Here is a 25,683-nt window from a genome sequence, read left to right as displayed (position 1 = left end):
GCTTCATTCTTTTTTTTTTTTTTTTTTTTTTTAAAGATTTTATTTATTCATTTGACAGAGAGAAATCACAAGTAGACGGAGAGGCAGGCAGAGAGAGAGACAGGGAAGCAGGCTCCCTGCTGAGCAGAGAGCCCGATGCGGGACTCGATCCCAGGACCCTGAGATCATGACCTGAGCCGAAGGCAGCGGCTTAACCCACTGAGCCACCCAGGCGCCCCCAGCTTCATTCTTCTTTCTCAAGATTATTTGGACTCTTCCAAGGTCTTAACCACACTCAAGTCTTCCTATCCCTGAACATGGGATGCCTTCCATTTATTTCGGTTTTCTTTCATTTCTTTCTTCTTCTTCTTTTTTTTTTTTTTTTTAAGATTTTATTTTTAAGTAATCCCTACATACAACCTGGGGCTCAAACTGACAACCCTGAGATCAAGAGTTACATACTCTTCTGACTGAGCCAGCCAGGTGCCCCTTCTTTCATTGCTTTTAATAACATGTATCAATTTTCAATATACATACTTTTATGTCCATGAGTAAGTTAATTCCTAAGTATTTTGTTCTTTTTGATGTTGTTGTAAATGGAATTATTTTCTTAATTTCCTTTTCATATTATTCATTACTCGCATATAGAAATATAACTGAATTTTCCATAATTGATTTTATAGCTTGCAGTTTCCTGAATTCATTTATTAACTCCAACAGGTGTGTGTTGGTTTTGCAGAATTTTTTTAGGGTTTTCTAGATTATGGCAGCTGCAAATACAGTTTTACTTTTTCCTTTCTAGTGTGGAAAGTTTTATTTCTTTTTATTGCCTAAATGCTCTGGCTGGAACTTCCAATAGTATGTCAAATGGAAGTGGTGAGAGCAGGCATCCTTGTCCTGTTTCTGATCCTACAGGGAAACCTTTCAATCTTGTACTGCTGAGGTTGGTAATAGCTGTGGGTTTTTTCAAATAGGCCTTTGTCATGTTGAAGTCCCTCTCTGCAGGTAGTTGAGTATTGCTGGTATGTCAGATGGCTTCCCTGTGTGTGTTGAGATGATCATGTGAGGTTTTTCTTTATTCTATTAATATGGTGTATTGCATTGAATGATGTCCATATTTTGAGACAACCTTGCATTCCTGGCACGAGTCCCACTTGGTTGTGGTGTATGATCCTTTCAATATGATGCTGAATTCCGTCTGCTAGTATGTTGTTGAGGATTCTTACCTCTCTGTTGAATAAGGGTCATTGGTCTGGGGTTTTCTCATGGTGTCTGCCTGACGGAGTACCACCGTAACACTGAGCTTGTAGAATGAATTTGGAAGGATGCCCTCCTTTTTAACTTTTTGGAAGAATTTGGGAAGGAATCATGTTTCCTCCCTTGGGAATGTTTGGCGGAGCCCACCCATGCAGCCCACCCATGCAGCTGTGCGGTTCCGCACTTTTCTTGGCTCTGTTTTATCCCTGCTTCTGTCTCCTTCCTTGCTACTGGTTTCTTCAGATTTCTGTTTTATCTTGTGTCAGCTTGAGTAGTTCATTAATTGCTAGGAATTAGTCTCATTTACCCAATCTGTGTCTAGTCATCCGTGGTCTTATCGGGCAGTCCTTTTTATTTCCAAAAACATTAGAAGTAATGTCCTAGCTTTCATGTCTAATTTTATTAGATTTGGACCTAAGTATGTCTTTTCATGTCAGTTCTAAAGTTCGTTTTGTTTTGGTTTGCTCTCATACATTGCTATTACCTAGAAATGATTGATTTTGTAGTTATTCATTTTGTATCCTGAAACCTTACTTCATGTTCTCATCAGTTTTATGAGGGTTCTTTTGTTCCAATTCTTTGGACTTTTCTACGTGGATGTTCTGTCTTCTGTTAATTTGATTAGCTGAGGTCTTCGCCGAGTGATATGCTTTTGGTCTCCTCTCCTTGTGGTTTGTGCTGGTTGGGATGTCTGCACGATGCTGAAGTGGGATGATGAAGGCGGACACCTTTGTCGTGTTCTAGGTCTTGGGGGAGGGCATTCAGTCTGAAGCCCTTGAGAATGAGGTGAACTCTAGGTTTTTCGTAGGTGCCTTTTGTCAGCATGTAGAAGTTCCCTTCTCTTCCTTATCGTGAATGAATACTGAATTTTTTTCAGGTCCTTTTTTTCCCCTTGAATTGATTGGTATGATCATGTGGTGTTCCTTCTTCAGACTGTCGATGGGGCAGATTCTGTTGATTTATTTTTCAGTATTGAACCAGCCTGACACCCTGAGGTGAGCCCTCTGGGTTGTAATGTATTGTCCTTCTCACATATTGCTGGATTCGGCTTGCTCACATCTTGTTGATGAGTTTTGTGTCCATATTCATGAGGGGTGCCGGCCCGTGGCTCTCCAGGCTGCGCCTGTCTGGGTTTGTACAGCATAATGCTGACCCAGTGAAACGGGCTGGGAGGCATCCCCTTCTCCTTTGTTTTCTGGAAGAGATGGTGTCGAACTGGCATCGTTTCTTCCCTAACCGTTTGCACCCAGTAAAACCAACTAAGCCTGGATGTTTCTGTCGTGTGTAACGTCTCCTCTAGTCCTGGAATTACCCAGGCTGTGTGCTGTATCTTGGGAGAATTCGGCTGGATTGCTACATCGGTGCATCCCACCTGAACTGGCAGGTTCTGTGCACACAGCTGTGTACATGGCTCCTTTCCTGTTGGTTTGGAGGATCTGAGGGGGAGACCTTTCGCTCCTGATACGATAACTTTGTGTCCTCTGTTTTGTCTTTTCTTTGCCAGTCTTGCTGGAGGCTCGCTGTGTCACTGGCCTCTTCACAGAACGAGTGTTTGGTTTCTTGCATTTTTCTCTTTGTTTTTCTGTTTTCAGTTTCACTGATGTCTGCTCTTTATATATCTTCCCTTCTGCTTGTTCTGGGTAGATTTTTTTCCCTTTCTGTCTAGTTTCTAAGGTGGAGGCTTAGATTATTGATTTGAGATCTTGTTTTCCAGTGGAAGTGTCCCTGCTCCCCTTCAGCTGCGTCCTGCAGTGAGCTGTGTCGTGTTCTTGTCGCATTCACGCAAACGTAATTTAGAGTCTCATCAGGCGCTTCTCCAAACAACGTGTCATTGAGATGTGCGATGTTAGACTTTCAGACATTTAGAGATTCTCCTGCTACTTGTCTGTTACCGATCTCTGGTTTAATTCCGTTATGGTCTATGAATATAGTTTGTACAATTTCTGGTTTTAAAAATGTGTAAAGGTTTGCTAAATGCCACAGGAATACGATCTGTCTTGGAGAATGCTTTCCTGTCCTTGTGAAGGACTCTGTTGTCCCGGGGAGGGGGGGGGGTGGTGCGTTATTCCCACATCCATTAGGCCTGCCTGGTCCATGGCTCGTGTAGCCCTTTCTGCCGCCAGCATCTGCTTGTTGCAAAATGCTTGCTCAGTTTGCTTTCCTCCGCCTCTGGTACCCAGCCCACGGGGTCTCCATGCTGTGCCTCCACATTGTGTCGTGGCCTCTTTCCAGCGGGCGGCTGGTGCCATGTCCAGTGTCAACATAGCCCCTCGGCTCGCTCCCTTCCTCCTGTTGTCATTCCTTCTTTCCGTGTTTCTTTCTTGCATGAGCACGTACTATGTGCTAAGCACTGACTCATTTAATTCTTAAAACAAGCTGTAAAAAAAAAAAAGATAAGAAACCAGTATGGACTATTATTTTCCCAGTTCTATAGAGGAAGGAAGTGAGAAACGAGTATCGTGTCTGGAGTGATACCCGTAACCTTCTTTCATGCCTACTGTTCATTTTGGATTACATTTTGGTTTGCAGGAGGCTTGCAACAACAGGACAGAGAGCTGAGCACAGTGTGCCTAAGCCCTCAGATCTCTCTCTGACAGGGAGGGTCACCCCGTCGCGGGGTCCCACCCTTATGACCTCAGTGAACCGTGGTTACCTTCACATTCCATCTCATGGTGGGTAGGGCTTCAGCATAAGAATTTGGGGAGATACAGACATTTGGTCCATGGCCAGACCCCCGCTCTGTGTATGACTGACCCCAGAGCCTGGGCCGTCGGCCTCTCCATGCTCCAGCCTCCTCTGCGGGATTCCGACAGTTGTGTGCGGACACGGTCATCTAGGGCTGTGTGAGCCTGACACTTTGCTCTGTGCTGGAAACGCAGGGTGGGCGTGTGATGCACAGGATGGGGAAGGCCGCGGGGGTGATGTGAGCGGGCGGTCAGGGCCCATCAGGGAGGAGGAGGCAACAGGCAGTGTGTGCAGGCGGGATCTGTGGGTGCTCAGCCTGGACAGGTGCATCGTGGGCCACTGCCACTGGCTGTCCCCTCTCCGGGCCACTCTGGGGCCTCACTCCTGGCACTCCATCCCCACACCATCACTGTTTCATAGTTCAGTGAGAACAGCAAGCAGCTGCTGTCTCCTAGCTGATTCTTGGACACACACACCCATGTGGCTGGCTGAGACTTCTCAAGCAGTGACCTGGGGTGGTGTCTGGGTTATAAAGCACCTCCACGTCTACAAAACATGGGGGTCCTCAGTTTCTAGAAACACACACAGCTGCTTGCTTTGAACCACTTGAAGGCAAAGCATCCTTGTGAGTGGGCTCCTTCTCCCTCCCTCGGCAAGGTGACAGCTTGCTGGAAGAGGAGGACCAGGGAGAGAAAGTGCTCCATGTTAAAATGTGTCAACAAGTGTTAGTGGTGTAAGCTTGTCCTCCCAACTGTGGGCTGGACGAGAGCAAGCCATCTCACTGACGCGCCTGCAGCCACATGCCTGCTTCTTTGAATGTAGCCCTCAAGGGCACGTGCTCACCAGCCTTCAGAATCTGGAACATCCTGCTGCCTAGCAGCCCAGCGGGCCTTCTCACGCAGCCTGCGCCCAAGATGCAGGAGTCCTTCCTGGAAGGTGGCTTCTCTGAGGCGGCCTCGGGTGCTGGACTTCCCCCCGCCCCCGCTCTGGGGGATGCCTCCTTGTACAACCCTCGGCGAAGCCGTGACCCAGCAGGGAAGGACAGCAACACTGGAGCCCGACCACCAGAGCCCGGTTCCCATCAGTTCCCATCGGTTCCTGTCGGTGAGGGTGGTGCATGTCGGCGATCTGGCCAGTGCCCCCAGCTCTGGGGGCCCCTGCAGCGGGCTTACGCAGGAGGGAGGTGGGGCACATCAGCCATGTAAGCGACAGTGAGCTGCACGCGGTCAGAGCGTAGTGTGACATTCTTGCAGACACTTGTGCCCGCACGCCGCTGTCAGGCACCACACTCCTGTGACCCGATGTTTGCTCTCCAGTGCCTGAGACCCTCCCTTCCTCCCCGACCCAGGCCGCTGCTCATCTGCGTTCACTGGAGCGGACTGTGTGGCACTTGAAGTTGGAGAGGAATGGACTCCCTCAGAGTCCACTCCTGTGTGTCAGTGCTTGCTGTTCGGAGAGATCTGTGTGCACAGACCGGCAGTGCGTTCCTTGTGGTTGCCGGCTCGACATGCCGCCGTGTGTCCGTGCGGGCCCTTGGGGCCAGCCGTTCACTTTCCCTGGCTTTTGGCCTTCATCTCCGACAGAGCAGCTTTAAATGACGTCCTCGTGTGGAAACGCACTTTCTCTTCTCTCAGGTACCCGCCAACGTGTGGCATGGCTGGCGGTGGCGTGTTGCCCTGGTTTGGGAATCTGCCTGTCTGCAGAGTGGCTGCACCGCCCAGGATCCCCGCGGGCAGCAGACGGCCTCCCAGGGTCTCCTTGCCAGCACCTGGCCCGCAGCCTTCCTCGCTGTGACCATAACCGGTGCACGGTGGCCTCTGCCTGTGGTTTGGACTCTGTATCGCAAATGACCGATAGCGCGGAGTGTCTCTGCTGGTCGCCATCGGTGTCTTGCTCGGCACAGTGTCCCCACTCGTGTCGTTTTTCCCTGGCAGTCTACTCCTTGCCGAGTCTGAGTGTTCTCTGTCCATTCTCGCACAGGTCCTCTGTCACACACCTTCTTTGCAGGCGTCTCCTCCCATTCTGCTGCTCGCCATTTTGCTGCTTCGTGAGGCTTTTAGAAAGAAATCTGTATCATGTTTTTTCTTTTTATTTGTGATGATTTGGCTATTGTAGCTGGGAAACTTCTCCTATCCCAGATTCACATGTTTTCCTGAATATTCTTGGGAATTTTATAATTTTTCAACTTATGTGGAGGTTTATATTTCCATTTTGAGTTATTTTTTTTATATTATACACATTATAGAATCTGAGGTTTGTTTTTTTGTTTTGTTTTGTTTTGTTTTTGAATGAATACCCAGCTGTTCCAGCACTGTTTGTTAAACAGACATTGTTTCAGGGCGCTGGGGTGGCTCAGTCGAACAAGAGTCTAACTCTTGATTTTGGGCTGTCGTGAGCTCTGCGTCCTGGGATCAAGCCTCATGTCTGGCTCGGTGCTCAGCGGGGTGTCTGCTGCAGATTCCTCCCCTCCCTCTGCCCCTCCTCTGGCTTGCATGCATGCTCTCTCTCACTCTCTCTAAAATAGTTAAATAAATCTTAAAACAACAACACCAACAACAACAGAACAAGCATCCTTTCTGTGCTGGATTGCCTTTGAAAATGTATCAGAACACACTGTCCACGTGTAGGTGTTTATTTCTGGGGCCTCTTGTTTTTCCTCACTCTGACTTCAGGCCAGGGCTATTGTGGTCACTGTGGCTTTTCGACAGTTCTTGAAATTAGGTTGTTCGCTCTCCCAACCTTTTCCCCATTGTTGTTTTGAGCATTCTGGGCCTGATACATTTCCATGTGACTTTTAGAATGAGCTTGTTTGTACAGAGAAATGTGTGGGATTTGACTGGGATGGTTTGGGTTCTCTTGACGGTGTGGGGAGAAGTGATATCTCATCAGGCCAGCCCTCCAGCCACGGCCACGGGTACCCCATGTGTTTGGGCTCATGCTGATTCCCCACTGCTCTGCGGACCCCTGTGTAGTTATCAGAGGGCAGGTCTCTGACAGTTTTTCCAGAATGATCTCCCTGTGCTCTGTGTTCTTGGATGCTGTTGGGATCACGCTGTCCAATTATCTTTCTTTGGTTTCTGTTGATTTCTGTAGCTCAATTCCATTAGGGACACAAAAGGTAACTTGAATTACTAAAAAATCCTTTTCAGCACGTTGATGGAGCCTCCTTGCATGGCCCACCCTGTGTCTGTGCTGGTAAATCCTGTGTGTCCACCCAAGAAGACTGTTCCCTGTGCTGTACTAGTCAGAGGGCTCCTGCTGGACACTTGAGTCAAGCTGGCTGATCATGTTGTTCATGTCTACTTTCTCCTTCTGGGTTTTTTGCTTCTCGCTCTCTCAGTGATTGAGAGAGTGATATGAAATGTCTGGCTGTAACTGAGGTTCTGGCTGTTTCTCCCCGCATTTCTATCAGGTTTTGCCGCGTCTCCATTGAAGCGCTGTCATTAGTGTATGCACACTTAGGATGGTAATGTTCTCTTGGCCAGTTGGCCCCTTTGTCATTATGACTTTGCCTTGTGGGTGCCATTCTTGGCTCTGGAATTCACCTTGACACCAGCAGTGCCTCAGCCTTCTCTGCTGTCCTCTCCGCGTTGGTATCTTACGGAGGTGTGCCTCTTTGTATCACGAGTGCTCCTGTAAGCAGCCCATGGTTGGGGTCTGCTGTCCCATCCACTTTGACGGCCTGCATGTAGGCTTACGTGTCCTGTGGCGACTGGTACGCCTCGGTCTATCTTCTATTTGTCCCATCTCTTCCTCTGCATTCCCCATTTTCCTATTTTCTTTCTAATCCATTGGGTATATTTTGTTTCATTTTATTTCCTTTATTTCACTTACTAGTCATTGCCCTTTGCTATTTTAGGGATTATTTTCGGGGTTACACATACCACAGTCTTCCTGCAAGTGATGCAGCCTTGTAACTACATGTATCTGATTTTCCCCTCAAGCCTGTGTGCTGTGTGTGTCACACATTCTATTTATAATTCTACCTCAAACCCCAATACACATTTTATTAGTGTTGTTGAAACAGTCGCCTCAAAAAGCAGTAATTTGCTTTTGTATCTTGGCTAGAAGATGCAGTATATACATACAGTAGAATATTACTCAGCCATAAAAAAAAAAGAATGAGATTTTGCCACTTGTGACAACATGGATGGACCTAGAGGCTGTTATGCTCAGTGAACTAAGTGAGAGAAGGCAGACGCTGTATTGTTTCACTCATGTGAAATCTAAAAGACAAAATGAGTGATCAAATGAAGTGAAACAGAAACGACTCACAGATAGGAGCACAAACTGCTGGCTACCCAAAGGGGAGGGGTGGGCAAAGTGGGTGGCGGGGATTGGAAGATACAGACCTGTGGTCATAAAACAGGTGAGTCACGGGGTGTGACATACAACACAGGGAAGGCAGCCCCTGACCATGCAGCCACTTTGTGTGGGGACAGATGGTGACGTTAGTCATGGGGTCACTGTGTTACATGTCTGAAAGTCCTGTGATAGCGTTTGTCAGCTGTGTACCAGCTGCAAACAGAAGCTAGCCATCCTTAGAGGAAGTCAAAAGCCACATATTTGCCACCATAGTCACGCTGTCCACTGCTCCTTGCTCCTTTGCATGGACCCTCGTGTCCCTGCGGTGTCCCCATCCTGCTGCTAGGAGGGCTTCCCTCGACCGAGCTTGCGGAGCGGGTCTGCTGGCAACACGTTCTTGCAGGTTTGTTCACCTCAGAACAGCTTTGTCTTGTTTTTGTTTATGAATATTTTCACTGGGAATCGAATTCTAGGTTGGCATTGTTTTCTTATTTCAGCATTTCGAAGATTTTTCTTCTGTTTCACATGTGCACTGGGGCTATTTTTCTTCACGTGTCTTGTGCTTGGGGTTTGTTGAGCTCCTTGGGTCTGTATTTACTCTTCATAAAATGTGGGGCTTTCTTGCAGCATTTGTCCTTCTCTCTGTCCCTGTCCTTTCCTCTAGGGACCCCGCTCATGCAGATGTTGGTTCCGTGATGGCCCCACAGCTCAGGGACGGCCCTGTCAGCCTTAAATATTCCTTTTCTTGTCTATTTCACTAGGGATTGTTTAGGGTGTTTTGTGTGTTGGGTTGTTTTCTTTCTTTAATCTTTAAGAGTGTGAACCTGTCTCCTGCTGCGTTGACTATGTCGTTAGCCTGTCCAGGGTGTCTGTCACCTGGGCGCCGGGGCCTCCCCTCCAGGGATCGGGTCATCTTGTTCTTTGCTCCTCAGCCGCTGAGCTGCTGGACAGCGGACTGTTGCTTCCGTGTCCCGACACTTGGAATAGTGGTTCCGGTCCTTGGATGCTACTTCCTGTCTGCCGTTCTCGGTGGGTTCCAATTGATTGATTGTTCTCCTCATTATGGGTCATATTTCCCTACTTCTTTTAATGCCTGCTAGGCCTTGATTAGTTGGCGGACACTGCAGTTTGGCTTGTTGGATTCTGAATGTTTTTGTATTCATATAAATCTTCTTGAGCTTTTTCAGAGATGCAATTAGGTTTCTTGGAAAGAGTTTGGTCCTTTCAGATCTTGTGTGATTTGCTAGGCCATCCTGGAGCACTTCTCAGTCTGGAGATAATTATCTCTCGCTCCTGAGCCAAGACCTTCCTGAATAATCCATGAATTGAGAGTTTTCCATTCTGGCTAGTGGTGGGGAAGGCCCTGATCCTTAGCCTGTGTGCGTGCCGGGCCCTGCTTCCTGGACATGCTTTCTGCTTTGTAAATCACGTGAATGTAGTGCCTTTCAAAAAATTAACTTAAAAAAAATGAAGACAAAAATAAGAGTTTCTCACAGTGAGCTGAAGCCTGCCACATGCCTGTGTCGGCACTGAGCCCACTTCCCCACAGTCTAGCTTCCCTCCCCAGCCCACGCCTGTCCTCAGGCCATCTCTGTGGTTCTGTGTCCTCTACAACATGTGGTCACACCTGCTGTGAGCAGACCGACAGGTGCAGGACACATGCAGGCTCCTACCTGTGCTGCCTCTGGTTCATTTTCCCCTGCACCCCACCCCCAGTTGTGATCAGTGAATATCCCCTGTAGCACCCTCCCCTCTCCGTCAGAGCAGACACGTGGGCCACACTCCCCGCCTGTACGAGAACCGATCCCCACCCCCCTGCCCCACAGAGGAACCCTGGCTGTCGGAACGGATGTGTGGGCTGTGGACTGTGTCCTCATGGTCCGGCTCTTCTTGCAGGTTGAAGATTGAGGAACTGGAAGGGGAGCGCAGTCGTCTGGAAGAAGACAAGAAGATGCTGGAAATGCAGCTCGAGCGGTTCACCCTGCAGGTGCGTGTGGGCGGGTGGCCACAGGTGGAGGCTTCTCCCAGCGCTCCGCGTTCTCCCCGGGTGCACCCTGCTCTCCTGGCTTCTCCCTGCGTGTCAGTGTCCATGCTTCCCACACCCATAGACGCCCTGTCTTCTGGTTCATCAGACTAAGCCGAGTCGGGGACCTCCCAGGACATACGCACCCCTCGATGGCTGAGAGCATGTGTCCCGGAGCCCAGCAGAGAGGGGTGCTACCTTTGGCCCACATGTCACCATGCCAGGGCCACAGTCCTGTGCTCCATCGGTGTTCTTCCCCTCTCCCCTCCCTGCTACACCAGCCACAGCCTATGGCCCGTGTGGTGGCTAAGAACCCCCAGGGACCTTCTCTGTTGGGGTCTGTGTCCAGGCCCGTCCCCACCTCCCGCAGCCGCGAAGTCACACCGCCGTTGACTCGGTTCTCTCTCTGGTTTTCGTTGTTATCCTCCTCTCTGAATTGTTCCATGGCGAGGAACCTGCAAGTTCGTGGTTACCCAGATTTTGGACAGGCCATTGATTTTATCTTGACACCTATTAGAGGCAAATCAAATCTCTTTTTTATTACCGATGCTGGGAGTCGGGAGCAGTGACAACTCTGATGAGGCACGGCGCCGTGGGCCGCGGCTGGCAGCGGTCAGCGCTAGGAGCTGTGCCGGTTTAATTGGGCCGCGGGCCTCAGAAGGGAGAGCTGGGCTGTTGGCAGGTCGGCCCTGGCTGCCTGTCAGCTGGTCCCTGTCAGAGCAGGCTTGGTGGGTGTCTCTTGCATGTCCGGTTGGGTGCAGCCTGCCAGCGGGGCTGACAGTGGCCCAGGCCCCCCCGCCATGATTGGGGTGCATGGAGTCCTGCTGAAATCTTTCATTTCCTTTTTCCCTGCCTCTGGGCTTCCAGGGAGCCTGCTGTGACTCTTGGCAGGATCTCTGGGGTGCAGTGCAGGTGAGCCCCATGGCTTATGGACGTTTACCACCAGTGCCAGCATGGCGGGAGGTGGGGTGTCCAGTTCTCTTCCCGTCTTGAGTCTTCCTGGGTGGAGATACTTTGAACACCAGACTGGCCCTCGGGTGGGGCAGAGGCCTTGCAGCAAGTTCTGGAGCTACTCCTGGCCCAGGGGCTGGGCTCCCACCTGGGAGCCAGTCAGGACTCAGCAGGTACCACAGCCCAGCCGTGGGGGCAGGCTTTGGGGGCCAGGTCTCTGTCATGCTGGGGCTCAGGTGCATGTGGGTGGACGTGGTGGGACTCCCTGAGTCTTGGCTGCAGCCCCGGGATGGGGGCGGCAGGGCTGAAATGCAGAGGAGTGGGTGGTAGAAGTTTCTAGATGGTCACACATGCCTGCTTTCTCTGTTCCGGCAGGTGTCCCACAGCCAGGCCTGCTGTTCCTGCAGCAGTGCCGTCGCTGACCTTGAGAGGCAGGGAGGGGGGACTGTGATAGCCTCTCCATATTCCTGCTTGCAGCTCAGATCCACGAGGGCTGTCTCTGCATGGAGACTGGTCTTGTCTCAGGAAGGTCAGCCATGCACCATCGCTGTGCTCTGAAGACCTTTCTCCGTGTCCATGATCGCCAGTGGGAGGTCGCACTACCCCGTTTCCCTGATGAGGAAACGTCCAGTCAGGGAGGGGCTGTCATTCGGCCCAGGGCACCCAGCAGAAGGGGCAGAACTGAGCTGGGAACTCTGTTCCTGGTCTCCTGGTCCGCTCCCCTCACGGGCTACCCCAGCCCGGATCTGCTGTGTGGTGCCGTGAGCAGGCAGAGGTTGGCACTCGGGGCTAAGCCGGCCGTTCCAGGGGGCTGGGACTCTGGCTGTGGCAGCGGCTATTCTGTCCGACTGACCCAGACGCCATCCCTTCGTCGGCTCATGACAAGCACCTGTGAGCTGCGGCCCGGCTGAGCCACAGACTCCCGGGACAGACAGGAGTGAAGGCCAGGGGAACGGCCGTGCTGGTCATGCAGAGTGGTTGAGAAGTGTCTGGCCGAGGCCCAGGTGTCCGCCCCCTACTGCCCAGTGAGCCCCCCGCCTCACGGGGTCAGTCTGGCCACGGGGCTCCGGCGTTCCTAAGCGCACGCCCCCCATTGGCCCCTCTTCCCTCTGCGAGAGGCTTCAAGTTGGGCCGCTTCAAGGAAGATTGATTAAAATCAGCTGCAGTTTGACTTAATTGGGAACATATGCTTGGAGAGGGAGCGCCACTAGTTAGAACTTCTTGTAATTAGTTCACAGCTGGTTGGTGAGGAAACAGCTCCGGTTACCGCTCCGAGCCTGGTGTGCGCCTGCTGCTCCACTCACTCTGGGTACCCGGACGGCGTTGGGGGCAGGCCTGCCATGGAGCCGGGGCCCGGCTGTCCCCGCACTCGTCCTAGTGCCCCAGCCCACAGAGGGGACTCCTGCCAGCCGCCCGGGGGCGGGGGGGGGGGAACTACAGCTGTCCCACTCATGCCACCCTCTAGTGATGGGGAAACTGAGGCTTGCGGTCTGCTAGCCTGTGAATGGCTCGCTCACCGACACCTTCTGTAGAGGCAGGATGGGTTGGACAGGTCCAGAATTCTCCAGGGCTGGGAGTGAGCAGACAGACGGCCTGGATGTCTGGGCCTAGAGGCAGGGGGCGCCCTGTGCTCCCGTGTGGCTGCTGGAGTGGGGGACTGGTGGCCGTGGAGCAGGACCACCACAGCCCTGGTCCTCCCTGCCTGGGTTCCCTGCTCCCTCCCACCCCAGTCGTGCCCCACACACCTCTCCACAGGCCTTAGTTTCCCAGAGTCAAGAGAATGATTGAGGAATGGTAGCAGGACACGTCTCATTAGTCCTGACCTCCCACTGGCCTCTTCTCGGTGAGTGGGCTCTTACGTGAGTGGTGGCTGTGACCCTGGTCTCAGTCAGACCACTTTGATGACCGTAGTGACAGCCCCCAGGCTGGGTGTCTCACTGCCAGCCAAGCAGGGCCACTGCTGCGACTACTGTGAGTAGAAACCCCACCATCCTGTGCATCACCTTGCTTGTGACAACACACATGCTTTTCCACATTGGAGGTTCTGATGGGCCAGGTTTGGGGACTGTGACAGTCATGGGCCACAGGTGCAGCCGAGAGGGGACCAGACATGGCAGCACCAGGGCTGGGGGCCACATGTCTGTCAGCAGCCTGACCCAGGCTGGACACCACATGTGCAAAGCACAGCCGGGCCACGCACGTGCACTCTGTGCCCTCAGCCCCGCCGGGTTGGCCCCAGTGCACGACAAATGTCCTCAAATGTCCAGCAAAGCCGGACAAGCTTCTCCGTGCAGACCCACTTCCCACCGCCCACATCCTGGCATGAGCGTGGGGGCCCCCTGATGCTACCCCTCCACCATCCCTCAGTGCTTTTACCATTTTTTGATGCATTTTAAAGCAAATTGCAAACATCTGCACCCTTCCCTGTAAATGCTTCAGCATGCATGTAATCAAGCAGAATTCATCTCTGGGAGAGGAGCCCACGTCCTGCTGCCCTCAGTGCTGCCTGATCACGCTGTGTATCCAGCCAGGTGACCAGCCGGGGTGGGCGCAGGTCCCGATTCACCCCCCCAACCCCCCAGCCCTCCATTGGCTCCCCAGCCTGGGTGGGGCTGCCCATAGCCCACCAGCAGCGCTGCTCAGGAAGGGGACCAGACTGCAGCCCAGTGACATTTGAAATAAGTATCGTTTTTGGAAACGGAGTGGGTAGAAAATTGCTGGGTTGCCTGTGAGCGGAAAGCTCACGGTGCCCGTGGAGACGTCCCCGCTCCTGTCCCTGCGTCAGCAGGCAAGCAGCCCTGTCTCATCATACCCTCCCGGCCTCCACCTCCTTCCCTCTTCCTGAATACAAGGTTGGGGGAGCTGCACTCCTCACACCACCCTGCCCTCTCCCCACTGGTGCTGTGACAGGATGGCCCCCGGGTGCCCACTGGTTCCCTCCCACCTGCAGGTTCCTCCTGCCTGGCCTGGGCCCCCTCCAGGGGACAGACCTCCTCTACCCTACCTGCTCCCACCCGCTCCCACCTGCCCAGGAGCCCTGAGCCCAAGGCAGGCCTGATCTCTGCTTCTCAGAACCCTCCTGCCTCCCCTGTGGACTCCAGCTACTGACCATGACCCTGGGCGTGTCCCATCCCTGGCTAGCCCTCTGCCTATGTGTCTGCAGTGCTCTCTGGGCCCCTCCCCAGGGGGGCCAAATCCCACAGGCCGTGTGCTAAGGATGCCTGCATTAAGGGTGAGCCCCAATGAGCGTGACCAGAGCTTAGGGGCGCTAGACTGACAGTGGCCAGGCATGGCCACAACTGGTCTGCGACAGGCAGGTGCTGATCTTGGCTGTGCGGGAGTCACCCCTCACTCCTGCCCCCAGCACCCAGTGAGGCTCCTTATCAGCTGCACACATAGAAGGCCTCGCGGTCGCTGAAGAAAGAGAGTGGTCCTTCCCTCCAAGCAGATGAAGGAGCTAGGTCCCTGAAGTCCCAGGACCCCCATGCCCTGTGCCTCCATTCCCCCAGCAGAGGCCCATGCCTCCTGCTACACCATTGGCTCGCATTCCTGCCCTGACAGCTTGGGGTCTCTGTGTGAGGACCACAGGCCCCCCGCATCCAGCTGGCTTTCCCCTCAGCTGTCTGGAGTGCTCCCCACCCCCATCTCTGCCCACCGTTCTGTGTGGGAACACCGCTCTGTGTATGTTTGTGGGGTCCCCTTTGTGCCCCACCCTAATGCTGACAGGAGCGCTGTCTGGAGCGCTCCCCACCCCCATCTCTGCCCACCAGCCCTGCCCATTCCTTGGGGCCAGCTTGGATAGTGCCTTCAGGCCACATCTGGGACCTCTTTATGGGTCGGTTCTCTGGAGCGTGAGCTCTGCGGGCAGCGACCTTGCCTGGCTCCCAGCCCACACTCTCGGGGTGCAGACGAGCGGGGCACACCTGGGGGTACAGCAGCAGGTGGCATGGCGAGGAAGTGGGCTCTGGAGGAAGCTGGGGCCAAGCAGCTTGGCCCTGCGTCCTGCGGTGGCTGGGACAGGTTGGTGCCGGAAGCATTTCACGGTGTTTCTCTTGTTTAGGATCTCCTTTGACTGCTGGTTGTTTTTCCCCTAACAAATTCTTAGTGCCAGCCCCCCTTTTAACTCCAAAGATGACCTGTTTTCAAACCATTCTGCCCCTTGTTGTTCACGTAACAGATCTGGGAGGTCTCATTGGTTTTCTTATGGCCACTTGATGTGTCCCTGTGATGTGCTGTAATGTACTGAACTTGGTGCCTCTTTGTGGCCTGTCTTCCCCTTCTGCGGCCATAAACGTGGCTGTGGCGCGTGTCCTGTGTCCGGCATCTCTATGTGTGTGCATGTGTGTAGGATAAACCGGATCAAAGGGTGCCTGTACTTTTGGTGGCTTCTGCCGGATGGTGCCTCATGGTGGTCTGTCAGCGACCACTGCCCCCCATGAGGGACGGCGTGGACTGCAGGCTCGCCAGGAGTGTGCTGTCCCACCGGGAGACCTCCTGCCCCTGCAGGTTGGGGGGTAGCATGCTTTCAACCTCCAGTCCTTGTATTACACGCGGGAGCGAGGGCATTTTATATGTTCATATGTGTTAATGTCCTTGGTCCATTTTTCAAATGCGTTGTTGGTCGTGTTGATTTCTTGGAGCTTTTTGTATTATGAGGAGCTGAGGTGTTTTGTTTTAAGTTGTGAGTTATATTTTCCCATTGATCATCTGTCTTTTGACTTTGCTTGAGGCGTTTTTAAGCAAGTGGAAGTTTTGGGTATGTAAGTTTTCATACAGGTGCATCTGTCGACGTCTCGTCTGTGGCTCAGGTTGTGAAGGAGTTCTCTGTGGCGGTTTGTTTTCGTGTGTAAATCTATGGCTACTGCGGTGTTTGGGTTTGGTTTGGTCTGGTGTTTTACCAGGTATGGAGCCTGACATTGGCCTGTTCCCTAGAAGGGGCTCGTCCCCATAACCCCAGGACCGCTTACTGCAAAGCCTGCCCTCGCTGGTGCGAGGTGCTGTCCCCTCAGGCCTGGGGCGCTCCCGGGGATGATGCGTCCCCTCCTCCCTGCCCCTGTGACTGCTCCTGCAGGATGTTTCTGGTACCTCTTGTTTATTTTTATGTGCCCCCTGGAATGAACGTATCTAGTTCCCCAGCCAATGTGGACACTGTTAGGTTTCGTGAGAGGAGAGTGAACCTCTGGGGGCGCAGACACAGGAGGACAGTTACCGTTCTTTGTGGGAACACCGCTCTGTGTACGTTTGTGGGGTCCCCTTTGTGCCCCACCCTAACGCTGACAGGTGTTCATCTCCTACGTTTCTTGGTCGCATCTGCCTCTGGTCAGAGGCCTTCCCTTCGGTGTCCCGGCTGTATGAGCGTACATGCGGACTCGGGGCTCCGCTCCAGCGGTCTGTGACCCAGCCTGGGGCAGCCGCGTGCGCCCCTTCACACGTGGAGTGAGCAAGCAGGCATGTGCCCCAGGCCCGTGCTCCTGGATGGATGTGTAAAACAAGATGCTTGAGCAAAGAGCCCAAGCCTCCCTTCCCCACCGCGGCGCCCGGCTGCTCATGTTTATTAACGCTGAGGACTAAAAAAAGCCAGCTTGCTGATGTGTACTTGCATGGAGACATTTCCACAGGCGCTGATTTCTCTTGATTTTTTTATGAGGAGACTGATGTGTCTTGAATCATATAAGCCCCCTGTCATCCCATGAGCCGGTGTCAGCAAGCGTCCCCGCAGGCCTCAAGCCCCCCAGGCTGCTGCCCCGCCGACCCGCTCCCCTATGTACGCACGGGGCCTTTCCACCTTGTGACTATGGGTGCCAGCTTGCCCGCTTTGCCGCTGGCTGTGTTGGAACCACTGGCACAGGGAGCGCTGGCTCAGGGTGCAGTGGCCCTGCACTGTCGGTGGCCCTCGCAGCCTCGCTGCTCTCAGACCATGGGCTGATACCTCACCCTCTGCATGCTCCTCACCAAGTTTATAGATGAGCATGTGGGCGGCCAAGCCTTCTGTGAGCTTAGAGGCTGGGTGTGATGAGATGTCATGTGTGTCCCTTCAAGGCAAGGTGAATTTTCCTTGGAGTGGGGCTGGAGTGTCACGGCTACAGGCTGAGGCTGGTGGGCAAAGGCAGCGCCATCATCCCAGGACCACCCATTGGTCCTGGGCCCTGCTCAGCCAGCTACAGCCTCGTGCCCAGCAGCACCCAGTGTCCCTCCTGGGAACCAAGACCTCGAGCTGCTGGGACAGAGCTAGGAGAGACCTGTTGTCCTGAAGCCAGTGCAGGGCTTTCTGGCCATCACAGCAGTTCCCCTATCAAGTTCAGAGGTGTCCATGACCAGTTCAGAGGTGTCCATGACCAGAGATTCAGGACGGGCTAAAGGAAGGCCGGCTTAGGGAGCACTTGTTCTGGGCTTCCTGTCCTTTGGGAGTGTCCCAGGACTAGCAAGACACCCGGCCCCACCCTGCACACCACGGTCCTGTCCCAGTGGGTGATGGCCTCCACAGACCCCTTTCACAGCCTGTTACTTTCTCCCCGTGAGGCCCGCAGCCTGGATTTGGATCCCATCCTGCTCCCGTCTCCTTGACACTGGCCGAGGGGGCATGGCCCCACCGGCTGCCGTGGCTTGTTCCTTCAGGGCTGGCTCTGTGGCGCTGGACACAGTATGCACACAGACCCCCGTCATCAATCAGGACAGCCCGCTGAGAGGTGGCGGCTTTGGCCACAGGGGATGGTGAGTGCCCAGCTTCTGAAGCAAGCCTCTGTCCTGGGGAACGAGGGGAAATGGAAGAGGTAGGAGCCGGGCCTGTGTCGTCCCGGGCCTCTTCCTCGGCCATGTTGGCCCAGGGCAGATGGAGGCTTGCAAAATACCTGCTGCCCCCTCACTGAAATGCCTCTGGCTTGAGGAAGGGACCTGCCTCTGTGGCTACCACCCCTGGGCTTCTATCCCCTTTACTACCCCCCCACACCCCCAGTGACCAATCATGGGCAGGTGTGTGGGTCTCCCATCTGCTCTGGGCCTCAGTTTCTGAATCTCTGAGACAAGAAGTGGGCTGGCTGCTCATGGTGCTAGAGATCCGGCAGGCTGGGGGTGTTGGCACGGAGCTCAGCCTGTGCTGCTCTGTGTGACTTCTGCCACCACTCCCTACACTGTCCACATGCAGCTGGCACACTGTCTCATGGGTTCCTGCTCCCCCATTCTGGGGGACAAGGCTTGCTGGGTGCCTAAGGCTTCAGAGGCAGGGAATGTCCCCAGGAGCCCACTAAGCACCGAGCAAGATCCTTGCTGGCTCCCCACTGCCTGTGGAACCTGCCCAAGTTCATGTAGCTCCTGAGCCTCAGGAGCACCAGCCCTGGGCCTGTGCAGAGCGGGTCCACAGGCTCAGGGGCAGCAGGCAGAAGACGACACAGGGCCAGGGTGCGGGATCAGGGTCACAACGGCAGGGCCCAGGGAGGCCCCGAGACCCAGCAGGTGCCCCTGAGGCCCCTGCTCTTCTCCCCGAGCTGTGCTTCCTTCAGCCAGGGGAGAGAGATTGATTTAGCTTAGGGGCCGGGTGATTTATAAATATGCATGAGGACCAGCACTTACTTAACCGTGCTGTTTAATTCTCCCCGCGTCCCTGCCTCTTCCAGCAGGGCCCGTTGGTATGCGCGTCAGGTCTGGCAGCAGGCGCCCTCCCTCCCGGGCCGTGGGCCAAGGGGCAGCCAGTTCCTCGCCTGGCTTGCCAGGGCCGCTGTCCACAGCACGTGTGGCCATAGGCCGGGCGAGGGCCCCCAGGGCTCGCTCTCTGTGCAGGCCTGTGAGCACTTTGGCCCAGAGGGCCCTCAGGGATGGTGGCCACTGCCCTCAGTCTTCCGCAGCTGGGAGAGGGCCAGCACAGGCTGGGACAGAGGGGCCCCTGGTGCCGCTTGCCACCCAGCCCCCGCGGGCCCGGACACAGAGGGAGCGGCCGTTCTCCCCAGCTAGCATGGAGTCGGGGAGCAGGAGGAGAATCCTCGCTGTGGGGACAAGCGGGGTGCACCCTGTGGTCCAGCCCCCTGCCCCCAGCACTCGGCTGGTGGTCACAGAGGCAGGTCCCTTCTGGAAATGTGTAGCTGATGTCCCCGTGACCCTGGCCAACCCCTGTCTAGCCCTGGTCGGCTTCAGCTAGGTCGTTCTCTGGCAGGAGCGCCAGCTCCCACCGCGAGTGACATAGGTGTGTGTTGCGTGAGGAATCTCACCAGCTTGTCTGAGGATGCCTGGAACTTGGCCTTTGGAGATTCTTGTCAGGACCGCCCGCGTCTTAGCTGCGAATCTATCAAGGGGACGACACATCTCAGTGCCTGGCAGCCATGTCCCCTTCACACTCAGAGCTGCCCCTTGGTCACGGCTGCCCGCAGAGTTGCCCACTCTGTCCCTTGTGCTGGGCACTCCTGCCCACGGGAACCACTCATGGCAGATGGTAGTGCTCGGGAACAGCTCTGCTCCCTGGGCGCTTGTGCTGTCCTCCGAGTGGGAGGTCGGCAGCGAAGCAGAGGTTCCATGACACATGCTGCCCAAAGAGCCAGGTGGGAGCTCGCAGGCAGCCCTTGATGGTGCAGGGCCACTGGCCCCCCTCGGTGGGTCCTTATGGGGTACTGGCTATGGGCGAGGCACCAGGTTCCCTTTCCCCATCCTCACGGGATCCCCACCTGCTGGAAGCATCTGGGAGCCCCTGCTCTCGGGGGCTGGACATCCTGTGACCAGCCAGCCGGGGGCGTCTCCCTTCCCTCCTGGGCCTCCTGGGGTCCACCGCACTATGCTGCCCACACAGAAGCAGAAGGACAGCCTCCTTGCATCGAGAGGGGATGGTGTAGCAGGCGCTGCCCAGCCACGTGGTCCTGACACATGGGTCAGCGCCTGTCTGCCCTATTGACAGCTCCGCAGGGCATGGGGAGCGGAGAAGGATGGGGTCTGTGGGCGATCCTAGGATGACCACTGCCTACAGGCAGCTCCCCTGGGAACCAGTCTTCTCTGGACCCTGGGAAGACAGCATTTGGCCACCTGGTATGTACGCTTTCCAATTTCACACCTGGGCAGACTCCTGAGGGGCCCCGATGGCACCCACCAGCTTCACTTTCCCCTCACCTCCTCCAGCCCTCAGCTTTCTGAGCTCAGTGTAGAAGCCTCCAGGTGGCAGGTGCCAACGGCACACCCAGGCCCTCAGGGCATGGACACCTCGCTTCAGGGACTCGGCCTGTGCACCCCCCCCCCCGCCCCCAGCTCCCTCCCCGCCAACCAGCCTTGCTGCGATCATGGCTGAGAGGCAGCTGCTAAGGTTTTGCTGGGACCCAGGCTGGCCGGTGCCCTACCTTGTGGTCTCAGGTCTGCATGTGCTAGTTAGGCATCCCAAAGTACCCTTGTGTCAAGACTCAGATGAAACAGGCCTGAGTAGAGGGGCCCGGCTCCCCGACATCTCTAGGGAGGACAGACAGAAGAGCTCTGTCCCCGGGTTGGGGGCCCAGCAGTGTGCGGGGTCTCAGGGCAGCCAGTCCAGGCAGCCATGGGGGCCTGCTGGGAGCCTGAACACAGGAAGCTGGTCTGAGAACATGAAGTCAGGGAACGTCCCTCAGCGGGGACCGTGGCGGCAAATTCTGACCAGCCATGGAGGCCCAAGGGTGCCCAGGAGGCTCAAAGATGTTGTGGCCTGGCCGCTGGTTGGGTGCCTCTTGAGGCCCTGGAGACAGGGAGAGCCACTGGTGGGGCCGGGCCCAGCTCTCGGGTCCTGACAGGTCAGCTGAGGGGTGCCCGCCCAGGGTGACGCGGGAGGTGAGGGCCTGTGCCACAGTCAGCTCATGTCCCCTCACGGGGCCCGGGGCTGCTCTCCCATCTGCATGCCAGCTTTTAACCCCGCCACTTGCCTTTTTTTTCTCTTCTTTTTAAAAAAATAGCTGTATGGGGATTGGATTTATGTATCACGTACCTCACCCATTTGAAACGAGAGTGATTTGGTGGTTTTGGTGGACTTGCAGGTGGCGGACCACTCTCGTTACCTCAGGACGCCATCCCGTGCCCTGCCCCTGCGATACCTCTGTCTCCCGGCCCACTTGCCACCTGTGTGGGGTCCTGTCCTGGTGGAGCTCTGTGAGGGGCTTCTCTCCCTGAGCATTGTGCATCTAAGGAGCACGTGTGTCGTTGCCGGTGTCAGTGCTGAGTAACATTCCCCTGTGCGGACGCGGTTCTCCCCGCCTTTTATCTGCCATGAATAACGATGCTGTGAGCATTTCTTCACAGGCAGACCCCGGTGTGTAGGCCTACTGGCCTGTATGGTGACTCCACATCCAGTTACTCGAGGGCCTGTTACCATTTTATACCCACAGCAGTGGTCCTTGGGGGCTCGGCCTCCTCCCCGCCCTCGCCAAGGCTTGTTATCTCAGGGGGACTTTGGTTTCCTTTTCCCTGAGGAGCAATGACATCAGCTTTGGGCATCTTGTCACGTACTTACTTGTTTTGGTGTCTCCTCCTTGGAGAAGTGTGTCTTCAGACCCTGCCCGTCTTTTAATCTGTTACCTGGTTTTGTCCCCCACTGAGTCAGCATCGTGGGTACAAGTCACGTACTTGATGTGTGACTCATAAATATTTTCTCCTGTTTTGTACGTTGTCTTTTCCTTTTCTCGAAGGTGTCTTTTGAAGCACAAAGTTTTTCACTGCGATGACATCCAGTTTGTTTTCCTTTTTCTGTTCTTCTTTGTGTCTAGCATCCTGTCCAGGAATGCACAGTGGAATCCATTGTCACGAAGGCTTAAATTCACGCTTTTTTCCTGGGAGTTGTAGTTTTAGCTCTTATGCTTAGGTGTTTGATTTGGAGTTGGGTTTTACATATGGCGTGAGGTAGGGGTCCAGCTTCACATATGTGCCTGTGGATGTCCCATGGTTCAGCACGAGTATTAAAGGACTGTTCTTCCCTGTTGAGTGGTCTTGGCAGCACTGGAGAAAATTGCTGGCTGTAGATGGGAGGGTCTCCTGTGGGCTCTTGGATTCTCTTCCGGTGAGCTCCTCGTCTATACCAGGGCCAGCATCCAAGTGCGTGGCTCCTGTAATCAAGTTGGGGGTCTTTGTGCTGTACCCCCTTCAGGGTGGCCAGGTTATTCAGGGTTCTCCCAAACCCCTTGCAGTGCCACGTGACTTTGGGAAGCAGCTGGCGTCTGGGTGATGCGGGATGAAGGGCACGTGCCCACCAGCTGGGTGCGGTCATTGTCACACACGCCGTCCTCCGGTCTGTGGGTGCTTATTTCCGTCTCTGGTCCTTGCCAGCACTGTTTGTTCACTATTGTTTTCAGTGTGCTCTGGCTCGGCTCTGTGGGCTGGGGACGCCCCCCCCATCACTGGCACCAGCACTCTGGAAACCAGCCTCTGGCCCAGCCTCGGTGCGGCCTGCCACACAGCCCGTAGCACGTCCCTGCAGGAGAACCTTCCTCCCCCTCCCACTTTTCTGCTCAGATTCTTCCCACCCAAGGTCAGCAAACCTGAGCCCGTGGGCCAGGTCCAGCCGGCCGTGTGTTTTGGCAAATAGAGCTCTCTTGTAACCTAGCAGTGCCCATCTGTCTACATACATCTTTGGCTGCCTATGTACAGTGGCAACAGAGGCTGTGTGGCCCACAAAACCTGAATATTTGCTTTGTGCCCACTCGTGGAAAGGATTGCTGGCCCACATGATAGCCATCTCCAGGAAACAGGATAGCAAACCACTAGGGTCGTCTCCCCAGACCATCTGCCCCAGCCTTCGGGGCCCCAAGCCTCTGTGCCCTGACCCACTCTCTACCTGTTTCCCCTAAAATGAGGGTTTTGTGAAAGACGGAGCGTGATCACAGATGGGAGGGAACAGGGCATGCACTGTGACCCTGGGCTTCTATGCGGGGCTCCTCATTCCTCGTGCTGCAGTGCAGGACTTCAGCCCCTGCACAGGAGGAGGGCCTGGGGCCGCCCGCCCAGCGGTACCGGCTGGCCTTGCCCCCAGCTAGCTGTGTATCCTCGCACTTGTCCTCCACAGTTGGGCCGGGGCCAGGGGCGGTGGGGCACTGTCTTGGCACTGTGGTTACCCAGGTTGGAGTATAACCCCTCGGCACTGTTCTTTGCAGAATCCCAAAAGTCTGGCTCTGGAGCCTCCCAGGAGCCTGCTGCCCACCCGATGGTGACCAGGGTGCCCTTAGGGCTCATCTCATTTCTTTCATGGCCTCCTTGAGAGACAGCGTCCTGTCCTGTTGCTTTGTTATTAACACCCCAAAACATAGTGGCTTAACACAGCAGCTTCCTTGCTCGGCACGGGCATCTGGGTGACTGTGCTCATGTTCCCTGGGCACTAGCTCCAGCTTTCAGTGGGTGGACCTGCAGGGAGGCTGGAAGAGTCAAGGTCTCTTTGGGGTCTTCGTCCCAGGGAGCTGCGTGCAGCCCCTGATGCTTCAGAAGAGGGCAGGCCACACACGCATATACTCAGACCTGGATGCGTCATGTCAACCTAGAGGCTGTGGGGGACTCCATGGGGAAGATATGTGGGGCAGTGGGCACTGAGACCTGATCTGGAACCTTCCTGCTGTGGCTGCTTGTCTGGAGAGGGGGCTTAGGCCTGCCATGGGTGCTCATGCACGGGACCGTCTCCCAAGAAGCAGCCTGCCCTCAGCTGGGGGGAGGGAGTGGGTCATGCCGCAGGCGCATTGCTATTCCATCCTTGTATCAGTCCCAGAAGTGGGGCACCAGCGTTGGACACTGGTCCTCAGGCAGAAGCAGGCGCAATCAGGATGGCGCCAGCGGATGTGCCTTTAGGCTCACTTGTCAATTTGACCATAGAGAGGAAAAATGCCCGGTGGGCTAGGACGCCTGGGATGGGTTTGCCATAGGTTTATAAGGCATGTGACGGCCTCCCAGCCTGATTCTCTGGGGGCCGGCCTGCTTGGGGAGCTCACTCCCTAAGACCCAGGGCTGGCAGGCTCCACGCCGCCTAGACAGTGGATAGCTGTGCTTGGCCATCCCTGACCCCCTCTGCAGGCCCGTCGCAATGCAGGGGTGAGCCTGGAGTGTGGACCACAGCCCCCATCCCTGCCCCAGACCCCCTCGGGAGGGCCTCCCAGCTCCCTTGGCCGTCCTCTCCAGCAGAGTCAGGGATGTGGCCCCACCTGCCCTGTCCTTACGGCTCCGCACAGATGGAGGGAAAGGGCAGTAGCCAGTCCCACATCCGGGGAGTCTGGCTGTGGTCCCCCGTCAGCTGACGTGCCCAGGAGACCTTCTGTCTTCTTTACCCACTGCCCACGTGCTGTGGAGATGGTTCGTGGTGGCACAAAACTTCATGGTCCGTGACAGACCTCAGAGTACATCACTGTCACTCCCTGACATTCCTGAGGGCTGGGTCCATCCATGTTTCCCAGGGGAGGGAGCTCAAGGCTGTGGTGAGTGGTTGGGGGGGCGCAGCCAAGCTCACCCTGGCGCTGGCCACAGGTGCCATCTCCGTGACAGGTGCCTCCCCCCTGGAGGTGGAGGCCAGGCCACGGGACCTTGTCCGCTGGGCTCTGCCGTCAGCCTGTTGGGGCTCCCAGGGCAGGACCAGGTCAGAGGTCATCCCAGCCAGGACACTGTGGCCTCCTCTGCCCACCATACGGAGCAGTTGGGGATTCTGCTGTCTGTGGCCAGAATTGGGAGGGGCAGGAGCTTTTGCAGGTCATCCCGAGACTGGGGAGATGACTCTCGCTGCAGCAGAATTGGCTTGGGTGCCAACCCCATGGCTCCACCCTCACTGTAAACGCCAGGACCCAAGGCCTCCCCATGCTGGGCCTCTTGTGTTGACTCCTACAGGGAGCAGGTCGTTTGTCCCAACTCATCAGACCCTCATCAAATGGTGAGGCTTTCCCTGCTTGGGTTCCTCCCTCTGTCCACCCCATCTGGCTGAGCCCTGCTGGATCCCCAAATCCCCTAGCACATGTTTTCTATGTCCGCAGTTTGCCCTCAAGGGGAGGACCACCCCCAGGATGTCATGGTCCAGGATGGGAGCGGTGGTTCTCCTTCCCACCCATGTGTGTTTGGCATCTCCATAACAGAGGATGACATTCCAGGACCTCAATGTCCGGGCGCGGGTCCCTGATTCACCCCACACCTGCCTCCCTGTGCAGCCCCCTGACATCAGCGGTCACGTCCCGTCTCCAGCCGGAGCATCTACTTCGTGGCTGGGGAAAGAAGGGACTTGACTCTCTGGCTCACCAGGGGTGGGTCCAGGCCCAAGGACTGCTCATCCATCTTTGTTCTTACACTTTTGAAGGGTTGAAGGAAAACCAAAGGAAGAATGGCATTTGGGGACTCGAGTGTGACAGGAGTTGGGTCTGTGTTTTTGCACGGCTCATGGCTTACTCCTGGGTGCCCAGCGCAGACACTAAATGGGCTGGTGAATGGAGGCGTGTGCCCATGAAGCCTTACACTCCCTCCCTATGTGCCCAGGTCCCCACCCCAGCCCACAAGGGCCCAGAAAGCAAGCTGCCAGGCCGTCTGCTGCCACCGGGCTTCTG

General features: G+C 55.4%; 1 protein-coding gene across 5 annotated transcripts in view; it reads left to right on the top strand.

Annotated features, from left to right (window-relative positions):
- The window catches only part of MAD1L1 (mitotic arrest deficient 1 like 1), a 313,102-nt gene that overhangs the window by 213,016 nt on the left and 74,403 nt on the right, over window positions 1-25,683 (top strand). For all 5 annotated transcript variants that reach the window (XM_059414286.1, XM_059414287.1, XM_059414290.1 and 2 more), the window contains one exon: window positions 10,123-10,213. In XM_059414286.1, coding sequence (XP_059270269.1) covers window positions 10,123-10,213 — 91 coding nt within the window. The remainder of the gene's footprint in view (window positions 1-10,122; window positions 10,214-25,683) is intronic.

The sequence above is a fragment of the Mustela nigripes genome, chromosome 11, assembly GCF_022355385.1.
Source record: "Mustela nigripes isolate SB6536 chromosome 11, MUSNIG.SB6536, whole genome shotgun sequence".
Classification (NCBI taxonomy): Eukaryota; Metazoa; Chordata; class Mammalia; order Carnivora; family Mustelidae; genus Mustela; species Mustela nigripes.
The sequence above is the reverse complement of the archived record's forward strand: the minus strand, read 5'-3'. Positions and strand labels throughout refer to the sequence as shown.